The 17,932-nt window shown below is 43.0% G+C and overlaps 1 protein-coding gene across 2 annotated transcripts in view; it reads right to left on the reverse strand.

Annotated features, from left to right (window-relative positions):
* Window positions 1–344: 344 nt before the first annotated feature.
* Window positions 345–17,932, reverse strand: part of LOC122476397 (T-cell surface glycoprotein CD1a-like) — a 49,773-nt gene continuing 32,185 nt past the window's right edge. The window contains exons 1-6 of one of the 2 annotated variants that reach the window (XM_043569018.1): window positions 3,977–4,172; window positions 2,877–3,143; window positions 1,919–2,197; window positions 1,444–1,722; window positions 1,027–1,117; window positions 345–881 (exon numbers count right to left, since the gene is read on the reverse strand). In XM_043569018.1, coding sequence (XP_043424953.1) covers window positions 803–881; window positions 1,027–1,117; window positions 1,444–1,722; window positions 1,919–2,197; window positions 2,877–3,143; window positions 3,977–4,037 — 1,056 coding nt within the window. In that variant the 5' untranslated portion in view covers window positions 4,038–4,172 and the 3' untranslated portion in view covers window positions 345–802. Of the gene's footprint in view, window positions 882–1,026; window positions 1,118–1,443; window positions 1,723–1,918; window positions 2,198–2,876; window positions 3,144–3,976; window positions 4,173–17,932 lie in introns of those variants that run through there. The other variant, XM_043569017.1, reaches the window with a different exon arrangement.

A 17,932-nucleotide genomic window follows, 5' to 3' on the forward strand; every position in this document is an offset into this window, starting at 1 on the left:
TGTGATTCAGTGAACCTCAGCTGAGGCCAAGCCCCTATATTGCCAACAAGCCCCAGGGTGACATCTCTGCTGCTGTCCTGAGGGCCTCAAACAGCCAGGACCTGCATCTGCACTCCTCCTTTTATCCACAACAGGTCCACTCCAACAGGTGTCTGTGTTTAAATAATAGAAATATCCACAGACAAAACTGTACTCTCCTCAGAGGCTCAGAGATGTTACCAAGGAACCATAACAGTATCAAGTCTCCAGGCAAAGTGAAAAGACTTTTGACAAGAACATCAAATGTCTCAACTACTACAAACACCACAGGAGGCGAAAGAAGAAAAAACTATGAAATTGGCATAAATTCAACACAGACTTTTATTGAGGACATATTCCACGCTGGCGAGACTCCTTGCCAAGGATACAAATATTAGAAAGACGTGGCCTTTGCACTCAAGAGACCTAGGAATTAGAATGGAAAAGGGACCTAAATGCAGGGCAAAAACAGATAGGAACTGGGTGTAGATTATCCACAGTGCAGGTTAAAGTGGTGGAAATTCCCACCAAGCAGAGACTGCTTCCACTATGCAGACCAGAGAAGGTGCGTGGGAGGAAGTGACACAAGATGCCTGTGACCCATGGAGGTCCTCAGACTTCATTTTACTCTAAGATAATTTTGAGATTTAAGTCTGAGACTCAGGTCAGAACAAGAGTTCCTGTTAAACGACACTCAGCTTATACTGACAACTGATGTCTGAGCAGAAACGAAAGACAAAAGCTGCACATAGGGACTTGCTGGTCCATCACTGCTGAGATGGGTTTAAGGACGTCCTGGTCCTGGGCTGCTGGGATCTCTCTCCAAAGGGAGGCCAGTGCACTGAGGTCTCCAGTGTGATTTCCTAGGAGGAACAGATTGGAAATGCTCTGCAGCAGGTGGAGGTGAGGACTGCAGGGAGAGGAGCACTGAGAGGAGGAAAGGTGAGGACAGACACAAGGGGAAAGACACAGTTGGGAAAGAGCAGAAACATGGTTCCAGAGTCTTACCAGCGCTTCCAGAGCCAGAATGCAAGACCTGCCAGAAGCACCAGGGGCACGATCACTGCCAGGAAGACCAAGCTCACAGGGTGGTGCTGCTCTGTTGGTTTGGTACACAGAGGGTGTCAATTCCCATCCATCTTGGGTTCAACTGCACCTTCCTGGTCCTTTTTCTCCTGTCACCCTCTGCCTCACCAACCACCCTTCCTCTTTCTCCTCTCCCATCCCTGCTCACAGATGGATCCTTCAACCAACCCTCTGCTTCCTGCTGTATCTACAGGACCCTCACACCCAGCTCTCCATTTCTTAGGTCACTAAATTTTAGTCCTTTATGATCTGGAGTCCCTAGAATCCCAACTTTGTATCTGTCTCTCCTGCACTGCTGGAGGACCACCCTTTCCTTGCTGGGCACCAGCCCTTTCTCACCCCAGTAGAGGACAATATCCTGGCCTTCTAGACTGCTGTGTCTCACTCGGCAAGACAGGCCGGCTGCCTCCCTGGCTTCCACATCCAAGGACGTCTGAAGATACCATGTCCCATCAGCATGGGGCAAGACGTCGCCTCGCCGGGTGCCCTGTTGCTCCTGGTCACCCCGCATCCACGTCACCCACACTGGCTTTGGGTAGAAGCCAGAGACATGGCACACAAGGAGCAGACGGCCAGGCCCCTGACTGGGGCCAGTGGACAGCCAGGCTTCTGGCCTCACTGCAGAGACAGGACAGGAATTCTCAGACTGAGAGGGAAGATCCTCACATCGCTTTAGATACACACATCTTTCCACCTCTAGAAACCCACCACCATCAGCCCTCTCCCTCTTGGCCCCTTTTCTCCCTGAGTTTGAGGAAATGTTGCAAGTTTCTGAGTGCAGAAAGAAAGCTTGGAGGGAGGGAGCAGGACTGACCTTGCCGCTGAAGATCTGCCTTCCCTGCATCAAGTAGACCCAAGAGGAAACGGGGGCAGATGTCATTAACATGTGCTTGTATTCGTAAGTTGACAACATGGTACTGATTGAATAGTTTGGAGACCTGCTGAGCTCGCCTTCCTCCCTTTGGAGATGGCCACCATGACGTGTTCTGGAAGCTCACGAGATCTGATCCTTGATACGCAATCCACAAAAATCCTACTGGTGCCTCTCCAAAGGGCAGCACACAGCTTTTGACCAGCTGTACCTGAAAAGGATCTGGCAAAAGAGACTGTAAGTTATAGGAACTGGGGAGGGAAAGAGATGAAATGAGGTAAGTAGAAGCCAATAACAGAGGAAGCAGAGGGAGAAGTTGAGGGTATTGGAAGGAATGGAGCAAAGTTTGGTTTAAGTGGAGGCTCACACAGAGGGGAAGTGGTGGTCACTGCAGCAGAGGAAGAGGTGAATGACTGAGGAAGGAACAACTGTTGGAGGAGAGACCGGAAGGCTGTGGGCAGAGAACAGGAGAGGGCTCAGCAGGAGAGCTGTGATAAAACCATCCAGGGTGAGGGGGGGTAGTGGGTACAGGGAACACATGGACAGATGTTGATGAGAGGACTCAATGAGGAGTAAAGCACAATTTGAGGATCAGTCACAGAGTGAAGGAGAGGAGAGTCTCTGGCTGGAGGCCAGGGAATGGGGTGGTCATGGGAGACTCTGGTGAGAGACAGGAGATCACAGCCTGAGGTCAAGGAGCAGAGGGGAAATAGCAGAAGGCGTGAAGCTTTTCAAGTTCGGGGTCTGGCTTCTGCCTCCTGAACACACGGGTATGATTCCGTTTTATGAAGGGGAGTTGAGAGGTTCAGCCAGGGGAGGCTCTTTCCTGGAGGAAGAAGGAACGCAAGGCGACACACACCGGCCACCTCCATCCCACCTGCCCTGAGGGACCCGAGCTCACATTCAAGCTGCCATTGACTGACGTGGTTCTGAAATATCAGAGGAAATGCAATGGATGCTGCATGTAATGACCTTTCCTGTTCCATCAGCTCCCTGTTGCTGAAGTTGCCCTTGGACCAAGGTCGCAGGTGTATGAGAATACCGGTCTTGCTGTCCCAGCCATGAGTCTGAAGCTCATCCAGCCAAGCTGAGCCAAGGTTTTGTGTCCAGGAACGGTTGTAAAAAGATGTTGTCAGGATGATTCGGAAGGAGTTCGGCCCCTGGAAGTCTGTGTCAGAACAGATAGAGTGAGAGAAGCATTGCAAAGAAGAGAGAATCAGAAAAAGGTGCCAGCGAGGGGCACTGAAATCTGGAGGACAGGGAGCCATAGTTCTCTCAGGAAACACGTGTTGCCCAAAGCTCTGAGCCCATCATTCTGAAACCATCATTCAGCAGAGAATAGGGCCCTGGGGTCAGGGATGTGTAGAAAGGAACCGGGTGGACATTCTCATTCCCCAGATATGTGCTGGAGAACCCACACCATGAGTGCACACACAGGCAAGTGTGCACAAACAGTGACACACCCATGCAAACTTACATTACACAGTCTTGCACAAACTGACATACACAAATACACATGCACACCTTCACACACAAATACACACATACGCCTATTAAAACACAACCATACAGACACACAAGCAGTTGTGCACACATGTCACACACAGACTTACACACATACAGACACACATGCAGATACATGCAGAGAAACAAACACAGGCACCTATGCGTACACACTCATACATACTTGTACACGTGTAGGCACACAAGCACGTGAACTCAAATGATGCACACGTGCACACATGCAGACACAGAGATGCACACATGGGCCTCTAAAAGCACACATTTATAACACACATGCAGGCACAGCACACATATGACACACATGTTCACACACACTGACACACAAATGTTTGCACATCACACACGTGTAGGCACAAACATGCACACGTGACACATGAGCACATGATACATGTGTGCATGCGCATGTATGCATTTGCATGCACACATGTACACACATCACACACATATACACTCTCTGAGCAGGGCCACCGTTCTCACCATCGTCACTGTCACCACCTGGGACAAGAACCGTGAGCAAGACCAGTTGCAACAACAGCATCTTATGTGCAGATGTTCTTTCTTTTTCTCGGAAAGTGGGTCTTTGGCGTCTGTTCTCACAAACCTCCCCACACGCAGCCCCTCTCTTCTGACTTCCTTCTCAACACACGCGCCTGCCCTGAGTCTCCGCAACAATGCAGATGGGCTCCGCCCTCAACCCTGGACACCTACTCAGACTCTCACTTCCCCTCCGGGTCTGACCCTCCTCTCCCACTTCCAGCTTCTCCCTGTCACCAGCCTCCATTCTGTTTCCCGAGGTCCTAACTCAGGTGCTGGGGACCAAGTCTTGTGCGGCATGGAAAAGGGACCCTACCTCTCGTGCCTTTTTTCCTCATCCAGACAGTAACCCATGAAAACACGGCTCCCCAGCATGTAGCCCTGGAGCCTGCTGTCACCCTGTCCCTCCTGCCCTTGGAACACTCCCCATGGACTCCCTTCCCTGTCTCACCCCCACCCCAGCCCATCCACATCTCTGATGTGTGACTGCTTGTGTTTAAAAACAATCAACCAGGTCAATTCGAAGATCTAATCGATTGCATTAAGGGATACAAGTTTGAGGGAGCATACAATTTGGCATGGGAAAGAGGAGCCCCTAGGAAGCGTACAAATAAGAGGTTTTTTATAGGAAGGAAGCTGCACAAACTCTGAAAAGAACAGCTTTAAATCCAAATGACAGCCCTGACTTAGTTTAAAGCTAAAGTTCTCTTTTCTGCTCATTATGGATCTTTGATAAGAAATACAATTGCTGAGAAGTCTGTTTTGCTTGCAGTTTGCTACGAGCATTGTGAGGCCTTTCCTGAACGTAACCCGCTGTGTAGTAGAATGGGTTGTAAACCTTCCTAAATGTGGTCCGATATGTGATGGAATGAGTGATCGTACATAAACTAACCGGCATTTCTCGCTTCTGTAAACCTGCTTGCTTAACACATTCCTCACCTACCCCCTACCCCCTTCCCCCTTCTCCCTTTTTTCCTCCCGCCACAAGTAACGGACAAAGCCTTCCCGCCAAAGGACAGACAAAGGACGCCCAATCAGAGAACAACAAATGTCCTTACTTTAAAATCAAATAATCAGGCCCCTCATAATTTGAAACCTCCCCTGTGCTATTTGTCTCTGTCTATAAAAACGCTGTACCAACCCTGATCGTGGCCTCTTGCGTCACCGGCGATGAGTGCGTGGGGGACCAGGTTCGAACCTGCAATAAACGACCTTTGCCACTTGGCTTTGACTTACGACTCTGGTGGACTTTTGTGGGAGGTTTCGGAACTTCGAGCATTACAATACAAGAAACAAATGTTTCAGGGAAGGTCACTTTCCCTTCATTGGGACCGTAGGGGTCTAGCCATACAGATGACCTCCCCTCACTGGGGGATGGAGAGGACTCACGTGACAACAGACCCCACTGTGATGAACAGAGAATTCCTCGCTGACAGGGGAAGAGTTACATTTCTGGGGGAGGTTGGAACTGCCGTTAGTTTAGGCATCAAACAAGGTTTGGGGACTTGGCTTGGCCTGAGACACCATTTTGAGTCCATGGGTTTCTTTTAACACTTACTCTATTTGCTTTTCCAAATTTCCCCATTATTGCCTGTGTAACAGTATCAACAACTACCAATTCACCATTATTTTAGGGAGAATCAGTTGTCATCAGAGAGACCACAGGACATTGAAACATCTGAAGAATACCCCCTCAGTCGGACTTGCACTAATACATATTCACTCACCAAACACTCAACACCAGCCTGGTCCAAGCACCTTGCTACATGCACGAAAATACAGTCTTCACAGTGCAATCCCTTTATTCAAGGAGCTTTTAGTCTCTTTGGGAGGAAATAACACATACACCAAGAATTATATATTCTGGTGTGCTGAGTTATTTTTTCTTCCTTTTTTTTTTAATTCGAGTTAACTCTATGCATTACTCAGCGTTCATCAATATAAGTATAAAACTATTCCCTTCACCATCTTCTCTCATTCTCCACCTGCCTCCCCTCAGGTGACCAACAGTGTGTTCTCTATTGTTCCCATTCAGTTTTTGCCTTTATCTCTCTTTTGTCTTTTTCATTTGTTTTGTTTCTTAAGTTCCACACGTGAGGGAGACAATAGGTGTTTGTCTTTCTCTGGAAGGCTTACTTATTTCACGTAGCTTAAAACTCTCCAGCTCCATCTATGTCATTGCATATGGCAATATTTCAGTCCTTTACTTGACTGAGTAACATCCCATTATACGTACATACCACACTTTGTCCTTCTTCATCCATCATCCGTGGACACTGGGTGGCTTCCATAATTTGGCTACCGTAAATAATGCCGCAGTAAACACAGGGGTGCATGTATCTTTTCAAATTGCCATTTTCATATTACTTGAGTAAATATACAGTAGTGGAGTTAGAGGATCACGTGGGAAATCTGTTTTTAACTGTTGAGGAAACTGCATACTGTTTCCACAGGGGCTGCACCAGTTTGCATTCCTACCAACAGGGTACAAGGGTCCTTCTCCACATCTTCCCCAACGCTTGTTTCCTGTGTGTCTGAATTTAGACAAACAGACAGGAGTGAGGTGGCATCTCATTGTGGTTTTGATTTTCATTTCCCTGATGAAGAGTGATGCTGAGCATCTTTTCATGTGTTTGGCCATCTGGATGTCTTCTCTAGAGAAATGTCTATTCATGTCTTCTGCCCCGTTTTTAATTGGATTATTGGTTTTATTGGTGTTGAGTTGTACAAGTTCCTTGTAATTTGGGTACTAACCCTTTATTGGATATGTCATTAGCAAATATCTGTTCACATTCTATATATTGCCTTTGAATTTTGTTGATTGTTACCTTTGCTGTGCAGAAGCTTTATATTTCCCTGTAGTCCCAATATTTTATCTTTGCTTTGTTTCCCTTGTCTCGGGAGCCATTTCTAGAAAAGTATTGCTGCAGCTGATGGAGAGACAGACCTGCCTGTGCTCTCTTCTGGCATGCTTATGATTTCAGGTTCCACATTGTGGGTTTTTTTTTTAACATTTATTCATTTCTGAGAGAGAGAGACAGAGCACAAGCAGAGGAGGGTGAAAGAGAGAGGGACACAGAATCCAAAGCAGATTCCAGGCTCTGAGCTGGCAGCACAGAGCCCAACGTGGGGCTCAAACTCACAGACCATGAGATCATGACCTGAGCCGAAGTAGGAAGCTTAATCAACTGAGCCACCCAGGTGCCCTGCACGTTTTGATCCTGAATCCACATTGAGTCTATTATGGCATATAGTGTAACAAAGTGGTCCAGTTTCTTTCTTTTGCACGTTGCTGTCCACTTTCACCAACGCCACATTTTATTTTTTTAATATAATTTATTGTCTCATTGGTTTGCATACAACACACACTGCTCATCCCAACCAGTGCCCTCCTCCCTGCCTATCACCCACTTTCCCCTCTCCCCCCCCCCATCTACCCTTAGTTTGTTCTCAGTCCTTAAGAGTCTCTTATGAGACCCAGTCTTAAGAGTCTCCTCCCTCCCTCTCTGTAACTTTTTTTCCCCTTCCCCTCCCCCATGGTCTTCTGTTTAGTTTCTCCAGATCCAAATACGAGCCAACACCACATTTTAAAGAGGCCTTCTATTTGCCATTGAATGATCTTGCCTCTTTGTAAAAAAATTAATTGACCATAAAATCCTGGGTTTATTGCTTGGTTCTCTGTGAAATGATCTGTGTCTACTTCTGTCCCAGTACCATAATGTTTTTATTACTACAGCTTTGTAGTGTAACTTGAAATCTGGAATAGTGATACCTCCAGCTTTGTTGTACTTTTTAAAGATTGATTTGTCCATTCAGAGTCTTTTTGTTCCTTACAAACTTCAAGATGGGTTGCTCTAGTTCTGTGAAAAATGCTATTGGTATTTTGATAGGCATTGCATTAAATCTGTAGATTGCTTTGGGTACTATGGACATGTTAACATTATTTTTCTTCCAATCCACGAGCATGGAATATCTTCCCATTTCCTTGTGTCACCTTCAATTTGTTCATCAGTGTTTTATAGTTCTCAGAGTACATGTCTTTCACTCCTTTGGTTAAGTATATTCCTAAGTATTCTCTTATTTTTTGGTGCTGTTGTCAATGTGATGGTTTTCTTAATTTCTTTTTTTGCTGCTTTGTTATTATTGTATAGAAATGCAACGCATTTCTCTATATTGATTTTGTATCCTGTGACCTTACTTAATTCATTTATTGGTTCTAGTAGATTGGGGCAGGGGGGTGGTCTTTAGGGTTGTCTATATATAGTATTGTGATCTGCAAACAGTGGACATTTTACTTCTTCCTTGCCATTTTGGGTAACTTTTATTCCTTCCTCTCGTCTGAGATGCAGAAATATTTACAATGGTTATATCTTCTTGATGGATTGTTTCTTCTATTATTTTATAGTGTCTTCCTTTTTCCCTTGGTACAGCCTTTCTTTAAAAGTCTATTTTGTCTGATACAAGTATTGCCACCCTGGATTTCATTTCACATCCATTGCTTGATGCATGATTCTCCATCATTTCACTTTGTATCTTCATGTGTCCTTAGATCTGAAATGAGCCTCTTGTAGGCAGCATAGAGATACGACTTGCTTTTTTCTTCATCCCATCACAGTATATCTTTTTATTAGAGCATTTATTCCATTTACATTCAACGTATTTATTGAAGGGTATGACTTATTGCCATTTTGTTTCTTGTTTTATGGCTGTTTTGGTATTCTCCGTTTTTTCTCCTCTTGCTTTTTTCTCTCATGATTACTTGGGTTTCTTGATATACTTGGATTCTTTTCTCTTTATTTTTTGCACAACTATTACAATTTTTAATGGCTTCATTAGGATAAAACTGATATATAAAGCACTGTACAAAAGCATAAGCAACTCTTAAATATAGAGAGCAAACAGAGGGTTGCTGGAGGGGCTGTGGGAGGAGGATAGGCTAAATGGGTAAGGGACGTCAAGGAATCTTCTCCTGAAATCATTGCTGCGCTATAGACTAACTTGGATGTACATTTAAAAACTAATTAATTAATTTTAAAAGTTATTATATACATTAACAAAAATAGAAATGGATGTTGAGAGTGATCATCTAATGTTCGTTAGGAGCGTATGTACGTGTATAAAGTTTGGTTTACAATAATTGTAAAAATAAAGAACTGTACAAATTTCACATGTACAATTTGATCAGTTCAGATATACCAAACATTTCTGATACCACCACCACAATCAAGGTAGTAGACAACTCCAAAACCTTAAAGAGTTTCCTTGTGGCCTTTTGCTTTGTTTCATTTTGTGTTGTGGTAAGAGCACTTAACAGAAGATCTACTCTCTTAACTCTTGGAAAATATGGTATTATTAACTATAGGAACTATGTTGTACAGAACATCTCTAACATACCCAACTAACATAATTGAAACTTTCAACACTTTGAATAACAAGTCCTCAATTACTCACCATCAAACCTCTGGTAACTACTACTCTCTGCTCCTATGAGTTTCACTATTTTAGATAACCCACATATATGAAATCATACACTGTTTTTCTGTCTGGGACTAGACTATTTCACTTAGCATAAAGTCCTCAAGTTTCAGCCATGTTATCACAAGGACAGTATTTCCTTTTTTGCGGCTAAATATCATTCCATTGTATATACATACCTCTTTTTCTTTATTCATCCATCTGTAGACAGACACTTAACAAAAGGGAAAGAGAAGAAAATTCCAAGAAGAGGAAAGAGCAAGGAAAAGATATATAGCAAAAGGAAGCACAGCAGATACAAGAACAAAATAGGATCCCTGAGGCTCTGGCTGGAGCAGATATCAATCAGTGTGTATATTTACAGATTCTGTGTAGAGCAGTCAATATTAACTTATTGGTCACTGAACTTTGAATCCATTCTCTATTCTTCTCCTCTGTGTCCACATTTTAGGTATATGGCGTCATACTTTACATCCTTTTATTTTGTGAGTCTCTTGACTGATTTCTATGATATTTTAATTTTTACCACTTCGTGCTTTCTTTCCTTTTGGTCTTTCCTTTCCCTTCCCCTCACAGTCCCTTTTAATATTTCTTGTAGGGTTGGGTTAGTGGTCATGAATTCCTTTAACTTTTGTTTGTCTGGACAACTCTATCTCTCCTTCTCTTCTGAATGATAGCCTTTTTGGATAGAGTAATCTTGGCTGCTGATTTTTTTCCTTTCAGTACTTGAATATATCATGCCACTCCCTCTGGCCTGCACAGTTTCTGCTAAAAAGTTAGCTGATAGCCTTATGGCTTTCCCATGTATGTACATACATTCCCATGTATGTAGCTATTGTCTTTTCTCTTGCTACTTTTAAAATTCACCTTTATCACTACTTGTGCCATTTCAATTAATAGGTATTGTGTTGTGGACCTCCTTGGGTTGATTTTGCTGGTGGCTCTCTGTGCCTCCTGATTCTTGACTTCTATTTCCTGCATGAGATTTGAGAAGTTTTCAGCTATTATTTCTTCAAATAAATCTTCTTCCCTTTTTTTCTCTCATCTCCTGTGATCTATAATGCAAAGGTTATTTTGCTTGATGGTGTCCTTGAGTTTCCTAGGTCTATTTACATTTTGTGTTATTTTTCCTCTCCTGTCTGGCTTGATCATTTCCCATACCCTGTCTGCCAGGTCACTGATCCATCTTTCTGCTTCCTCTAGTCTATTGTTCATTGCATCTAGTGTACTTTTGATTTTAGTTATTGAGTTCTTCATCACTGATTGATTCTTTTTTATGTTTTCTACCTTTTGGTTGAGAATCTCACTGAGGGTTTCCAGTTTTTTCTCAAGTCAGTGAGTATCTTTGTGACCGTTACTTTAAATTTTCTATCAGAGACAAGTGAAGATGGCAGAGGAGTAGAGGGACTCTGGGCTGCCTCTTCCCTTGAACGCAGCTAGATGAATATGAAATCATTTGGAACACGCAAGAAATTGATCTGGGGATTGAGAGAACAAAACTGAACAACCAGAGCTAGAAAAGCGGCCACACTGTGGAAAGCAGGAGCTGCAGGAAATTGATTTGGGTGAGAAAAGAACTTCAGAAGGTAGGGAAACTGATCACAGAGAGAAGAGAGAGGAAGAGGGACAGAAGGAGAGAAAAAGTGGAGGCACACTCAGGGGATTTCACAGTAAGAACTCTTTCCCAAAACCATTGACTGGGAAAAGAGGGGCTGTCCACCATACGTTTTTATGAGAGCGAGTATGCAAATTCTGAAATTTTGGAGGTCCAAGCCATTGCCTGTTTCATGACTGGATAGCTTTACAGTACTCCAGGGGAAAGGAGGGTAGTTGCCTTATAGTGGTCAGTGTGGTCTGAGGGTCTGCTGGATTGCATGGGGAGAAAGAGTTCCCCTGCTTGGAGACCACTTGGGAGAGGCAGCACGGCTCTCTGGGGACAAAAGACCCTGCAGGCATCAATATGGCGCACTACTCACTGCATAGGAACAGAGATGCCAAATCAGGGCAGCAAACCTTGATGAGGTGTTTGGGCTGCGTTTTACCATAATCTCCAAATCAGTGCACGGTGGCATAACCAATTTCCATGACAAAGTGGCAAATGCCAAAAACGTGGCCACAACCTCTCCCAGAGGATGAGCATGGTTCTGCTGGCAGCGGGTCCCTAAAATTTGGCGTTTTTAACCCCCCTCCCCATGTGCCTGAGGGAGAGCATAAGGGTACTGTGGAGGACTGTGCGTCCTGGCAGGCAGACCACTCTGATGCCTACAGGGTGAAGGTAGGGATCTGACAGAAGCTGGGGACACAGGAAGGGTGATTATTTGCTCTTCTGTCAGGGCTTCCTGAAGAGTGGAGGGCATGAATTCCTGCTCTAGGGACAGGAAGGTGCGGAGACACCCTTTCCCCACACACACCCTTCAGCACTGACTGACCTCAGTGAGCACAACAGCCCCACCCAGTGGACTGCGGAGCTACACCAAGCTCCAAGCTTGGTGGGGCCCACACCAAGCCCCACCCCTCTGAGCCCTGCAGGTACACCCTTACTAGGGCAAGGCCACCTGAGATCTATGCAAGAGACCCTACCTCCAGAAGACCAACACAAACCCTTCTCACGCACTTAGTCCACTGATTATAGATTGCTGCAAATCTTCAACTCCAGGAGAAATAGAAGCTAGCTTACTTTTTCAATTGTTTTATATTTTAATTTTTTTAATTATTATTTTATGAATTTAGTTTCTGTTAACAAGAATTCCAAAACATACACAGGATCTAGCTTCCTTTTTTTTTTTACTTTTACTTTTACTTTTTAAATTCTTTGTATTTATATTATTCATCATCATTATTATTACTATTATTTTGGATCTCGCTTCTTTTATCAAGCAGACTAAAACGCACCTATGATCTATCTTCTTTTTTTTCTAGACTTCTTTATAACATAGGCATTACTCTGGTACCAAGAATACAAATGTCTTTACTAACATGAAAACAGTGACCCAGATAAAATGACAAGACAGAGGAATTCACCTCAAAGAAAGAAGGAAAGAAAAGAAGTCACAGCCAGGATTCAATCAATACAAATCCAAGATATCTGAACCAGAATATAAAAAAATTATCATAAAGACACTACTTGGGATTGAGAAAAGCAGACAAGACACTAAAGAATCCCCTCCTGCATGAAAAAAAAAAAAAAAACTAAAACTAGACATGCCAAAAAATAAAAATAAAACTACAAACAGATATAAAACCAAATATGCAATGACAGTGAGGATGGGCAAAGTAGAAGAAATGCAGTGACTCCTTGAAGCATCGTAACATTTGTATCATAGGAGTCCCTGAAGAAGAAGAGAGAAAACGGAAGAGAAGGTGTATTTGAGCAAATTGTAGCTGAAAACTTCCCTCATTGGGGGAAGTAAACAGACATCTAAATCCAGGAAGCACAGAGAACTCCCATTAAATTCAACAAAAGCCAGCCATCACAAGACATATGATAGTCAAAATCACAGGAAACCAAGCCAAGGAAAGGATTCTGAAGCAGAAAGGAAAACAAAGTCCGTAACATATAAGAGAGGGTAGATCAGGTTTGCAACATCTGTCCTCAGAAATGTGGTAGGCTAGAAGACAGTGGCATAATATATTCAATGTGCTGAATGGGAAAAAATGTCCAGACAAAACTACTTTATCCATCAAGGCAGCCATTCATACACATAGACCAATGGAATAGATAAGAAACCCCAGAACTAGACCCACAAACGTATGGCCAACTCATCTTTGACAAAACAGGAAAGAACATCCAATGGAAAAAAGACAGTCTCTTTAACAAATGGTGCTGGGAGAACTGGACAGCAACATGCAGAAGGTTGAAACTAGACCACTTTCTCACACCATTCACAAAAATAAACTCAAAATGGATAAAGGACCTGAATGTGAGACAGGAAACCATCAAAACCCTAGAGGAGAAAGCAGGAAAAGACCTCTCTGACCTCAGCCGTAGCAATCTCTTACTTGACACATCCCCAAAGGCAAGGGAATTAAAAGCAAAAATGAATTACTGGGACCTTATGAAGATAAAAAGCTTCTGCACAGCAAAGGAAACAACCAACAAAACTAAAAGGCAACCAACGGAATGGGAAAAGATATTTGCAAATGACATATCGGACAAAGGGCTAGTATCCCAAATCTATAAAGAGCTCACCAAACTCCACACCCAAAAAACAAATAACCCAGTGAAGAAATGGGCAGAAAACACGAATAGACACTTCTCTAAAGAAGACATCCGGATGGCCAACAGGTACATGAAAAGATGCTCAACGTCGCTCCTCATCAGGGAAATACAAATCAAAACCACACTCAGGTATCACCTCACACCAGTCAGAGTGGCCAAAATGAACAAATCAGGAGACTATAGATGCTGGAGAGGATGTGGAGAAACAGGAACCCTCTTGCACTGTTGGTGGGAATGCAAATTGGTGCAGCCACTCTGGAAAACAGTGTGGAGGTTCCTCAGAAAATTAAAAATAGACCTACCCTATGACCCAGCAATAGCACTGCTAGGAATTTACCCAAGGATACAGGAGTACTAATGCCTAGGGGCACTTGTACCCCAATGTTTATAGCAGCACTCTCAACAATAGTCAAATTGTGGAAAGAGCCTAAATGTCCATCAACTGATGAATGGATAAAGAAATTGTGGTTTATATACACAATGGAGTACCACGTGGCAATGAGAAAGAATGAAATATGGCCCTTTGTAGCCACGTGGATGGAATGAGAGAGTGTGATACTAAGTGAAATAAGCCATACAGAGAAAGCAGATACCATATGTTTTCACTCTTATGTGGATCCTGAGAAACTTAACAGAAACCCATGGGGGAGGGGAAGGGGAAAAAAAAAAGAGGTTAGAGTGGGAGAGATCCAAAGCATAAGAGACTCTTCAAAACTGAGAACAAACTGAGGGTTGATGGGGGGGGGGGGAGGGAGGGGAGGGTGGGTGATGGGTATTGAGGAGGGCACCTTTTGGGATGAGCACTGGGTGTTGTATGGAAACCAATTTGACAATAAATTTCATATATTGAAAAATAAAAAAAAGGCAGCCATTCATAATAGAAGTAGAGAAAAAGAGTTTCCCAGAGAAACATTTTGTTTAGATTTTCTAAAGGAGTTGTGACCACTAAGCCAGCCCCGCAAGAATTATTAAACGGGACTCTTTGAGGAGGGAAAAAAGATTAAAAGTAACAAACACTAGAAAGGAACACAGGACATCACCAGAAACACCAGCATCACAGGTAACACAATGGCACTAAATTCATATGTTTCAATAATCACTCTGGGTGTAAACGGATTAAGTGCTCCAATCAAAAGACATAGGGTATCAGAATGTATTTTAAAAAGTAAACAAAAAACATTTATATGCTGCTAACAAGAGAATGATTTGAAAGCTAAAGACACCTGCAGAATGATTGAGAGGATGAAGAAACATTTATCATGCTAATGAACATCAAAAGAAAATGAGAAGCTGGAGTAGTCATTCTTCTATCACACAAGCTAGATTCTAAAGCAAAGACAAAGGCTGTCTTATGTAGCAAGAGATGAAGAAGGTCCCTACATCATAATCAAAGAGACTATCTGAGAAGAATATCTAACAATTGTAAATATTTATGCTCCCAACATGAAACAATGCACACATATACATCAATTAGTAATGAACCTAAAGAAACTCATTGATACTAATAGAAAATAGTAGGAGACTTTAATACTCAATTTAAGTGAGAGACAGATTACTTAGAAAAATCAACAAGGAAACAATGGCTTTCAGTGACACACGGACCAGATGGATTCAATTGATATACGCAGAACATTTCATTCTAAAGCAACACATACATGCTTTTCAAGTGCAAATGGAACATTCTCCAGGATAGATCACATGCTGGGTCATAAATCAGGCCATGACAATGCTCATGGATAGGAAGAACAAATATTGTTAAAATGTTTTTACTACCCAAAGCGATCTACACATTTCATGCAATTCCTACCAAAATACCAGCAGCAAAATACCACAAAGATAGTACAAACAATTCTAAAATTTGTATGGTACCACAAAAGATCCCAAACAGCCAAAGCAATCTTGAAAACGCAAGGCAAAGCTGGAGGCATCACAATTCCAACCTTCCAACTCTATTACAAAGCTGTGGTGAACAAGACAGTTTCATAGGGTCACAGAAACAGACACATAGACCAATGGAACAGAATAGAAAATCCAGTAATGGGGGCGCCTGGGTGGCGCAGTCGGTTAAGCGTCCGACTTCAGCCAGGTCACGATCTCGCACTCCGTGAGTTCGAGCCCCGCGTCGGGCTCTGGGCTGATGGCTCGGAGCCTGGAGCCTGCTTCCGATGCTGTGTCTCCCTCTCTCTCTGCCCCTTGCCTGTTCATGCTCTGTCTCTCTCTGTCCCAAAAATAAATAAAAAACGTTGAAAAAAAATTAAAAAAAAAAAATCCAGTAATGGACCCACAACCCTATGGCCAACTAATGCCCAACATAGTAGGAAAAAATATCCAATGAAAAAATGAGTCTCTTCCACAAATAGGGTTGGAAAAACTGGACAGAAATATGCAGAAGAATGAAACTGGACCAATTTCTTACACCATACACAAAAATAAATTCAAATGGATAAAAGACCTCTGTGACACAGGAAACCATCAAAATCCTAGAGGAGGACTCAGGCAGCAACCTCTTTGACCTTGGCCTCAGCAACTTCTTACTAGACATGTCATGGGAGGCATGGAAACAAAAGCAAGAATACAATATTGTGAGTTTCTCAAGATAAAAACCTTCTTCACAGTGAAGAAAACAATCAACAAAACTAAAAGGCAACCTTCAAAATGGGAGAAGATATTTGCAAATGATATATATGACGAAAGGCTAGTCTCCAAAATCTATAACAAACTTATCAAACTCAATACCCCCAAAAGAAGCTAATAATTCCATTAAGACATGGGCAGAAGTCATGAAAAGACATTTTTCCAGAGAACACATGCAAATGGATACAGACACATGAAAGGATGGTCATCATTACTTATCATCAGGCAAATACAAATCAAAGCTACAATGAGCCATCACATCACACCGGTCAGAATCGCTAAATTAACAACACAAGAAACAACAGGTGATGAAGAGGATGTGAAGAAAGGGGAATACCTCCCACTGTTCCTGGGAATGCAAACTGGTGCAGGCACTCTGGGAAACAGTGTGGAGCTTCCTCAGAAAGTTTAGAATAGAACTACCTATGACTCAGCAATGTCACCACTAGGTACTTACCCAAAGGCTACAAAAATACTGATTTGAAGGGGTAGATGCACTCTGATGATTATAGCAGCGCCATCAACAATAGCCAAATAATGGAAAGAGCCCAATGTCCACTGACTGATGAATGGATCTTGGTATCTACACACAATGGAATGTCATTCAGCCATAAAATAACGATATCTTGATGTTTACAGTCCCATGGATGGAGCTAGAGTGTATTATGCTAAGCAAAATAAGTCGGTGAGAGAAACACAAAATCCATCTTTATTCACTCACATGAGGAATTGAAGAAACTAAACAGATAAGTATAGGGGGATCAAAGAGGGAGGCAAACCATGAACCAGACCCTTACCTACAGAGAACAGACTGAGGGTTCCTGGAGGGGATTGGGTGGGGGATGGGTGAAATGGGTGATGGGCATTGTTGTGATGTTGTAGGTCGGTGATGAAATTGCTAAATTCTACCCCTGAAAGTAACATTACCCTATATGCTACCTAACAGAAATTTAAATTAAAACTTGATTTAAAAAAGGAAAAAAAGAAAAGGGTCGGGATGTGAGGTGATAGCCATGTTAACTAGCTTAGTTGTGGGCATGATGTCACCATGCCCACATACACTAAACCATCAAGCGGTTACTTCCTTTTATGTTTTCAAAAGACAACAGAGTTTATTGCACAGCACTTCAATGCATTCAAACGTGATGAATGCAACGTAAAATATTATTCTTCACAGTTTGTCTCGATTCAATTTCCTTGACCAATTCTTCATTTTCCTTCAAAATGCTGCATGTCAAACTGGAGGCTCCACAGCTCAGGACCTGAGCGTCACCTGTAGCTCCCTGCATGCCGTGTGCACTGGGCTCCCAACGTTCTTCAGGCCGTCCTCTCTGAGAAGTTGTTGGAAGACTTTCATCAGTAGGATCTTTGTTCATGTCACATCACAGGCTCTGCTGCACCTGCCAGAGCTGGCGAAGGCCCATGTGGCCAGTGGGGCCTCCCAGCCTTCCTCCTGTGTGGCTGGAAAGCTGCACACTGTACAAAGGTACAGTTTTCATTTGTCATCATACTCCAGTGAAGCAAAAGGCAGCAGCAACAATGAAACAAAAGCATCAGAAAAGTAAAGGCAG

This window comes from Prionailurus bengalensis, chromosome E4 (assembly GCF_016509475.1).
Source record: "Prionailurus bengalensis isolate Pbe53 chromosome E4, Fcat_Pben_1.1_paternal_pri, whole genome shotgun sequence".
In the NCBI taxonomy this organism is placed as follows: domain Eukaryota; kingdom Metazoa; phylum Chordata; class Mammalia; order Carnivora; family Felidae; genus Prionailurus; species Prionailurus bengalensis.